General features: G+C 78.2%; 1 protein-coding gene across 1 annotated transcript in view; it reads left to right on the top strand.

Annotated features, from left to right (window-relative positions):
• LOC104835498 (interleukin-17 receptor C-like) overlaps positions 1-220 on the top strand; it is a 7,789-nt gene that overhangs the window by 326 nt on the left and 7,243 nt on the right. Inside the window, exon 2 of the mRNA XM_010573508.1 lies at positions 39-126. Within this exon, the coding sequence (XP_010571810.1) occupies positions 39-126 (88 nt within the window). The remainder of the gene's footprint in view (positions 1-38; positions 127-220) is intronic.

Here is a 220-nt window from a genome sequence, read left to right as displayed (position 1 = left end):
GGGCGGCACCGCGCTCACCCCCGTCTCTTTGCTTACAGGAGTGCCGGGCCACCGGTGAGTAGCGGCGGGGTCGGGATCGGGGCCGGGCTGCGAGCTCCGGGGCTTCCCCCTGCCCGCGGCTACCAGGTCCCCGAGGGCGGCGGGGCTCCCGGTCTCCGGGGTTTCCCCCTTCCCCGGGGCTCCCGGTGCCGGCGGTAGGCGGGACCCCCGGCGCACGGCA

The sequence above is a fragment of the Haliaeetus leucocephalus genome, unplaced genomic scaffold (genome assembly GCF_000737465.1).
Source record: "Haliaeetus leucocephalus isolate CR32 unplaced genomic scaffold, Haliaeetus_leucocephalus-4.0 Scaffold2, whole genome shotgun sequence".
Lineage (NCBI taxonomy): Eukaryota > Metazoa > Chordata > Aves > Accipitriformes > Accipitridae > Haliaeetus > Haliaeetus leucocephalus.
The sequence above is the reverse complement of the archived record's forward strand: the minus strand, read 5'-3'. Positions and strand labels throughout refer to the sequence as shown.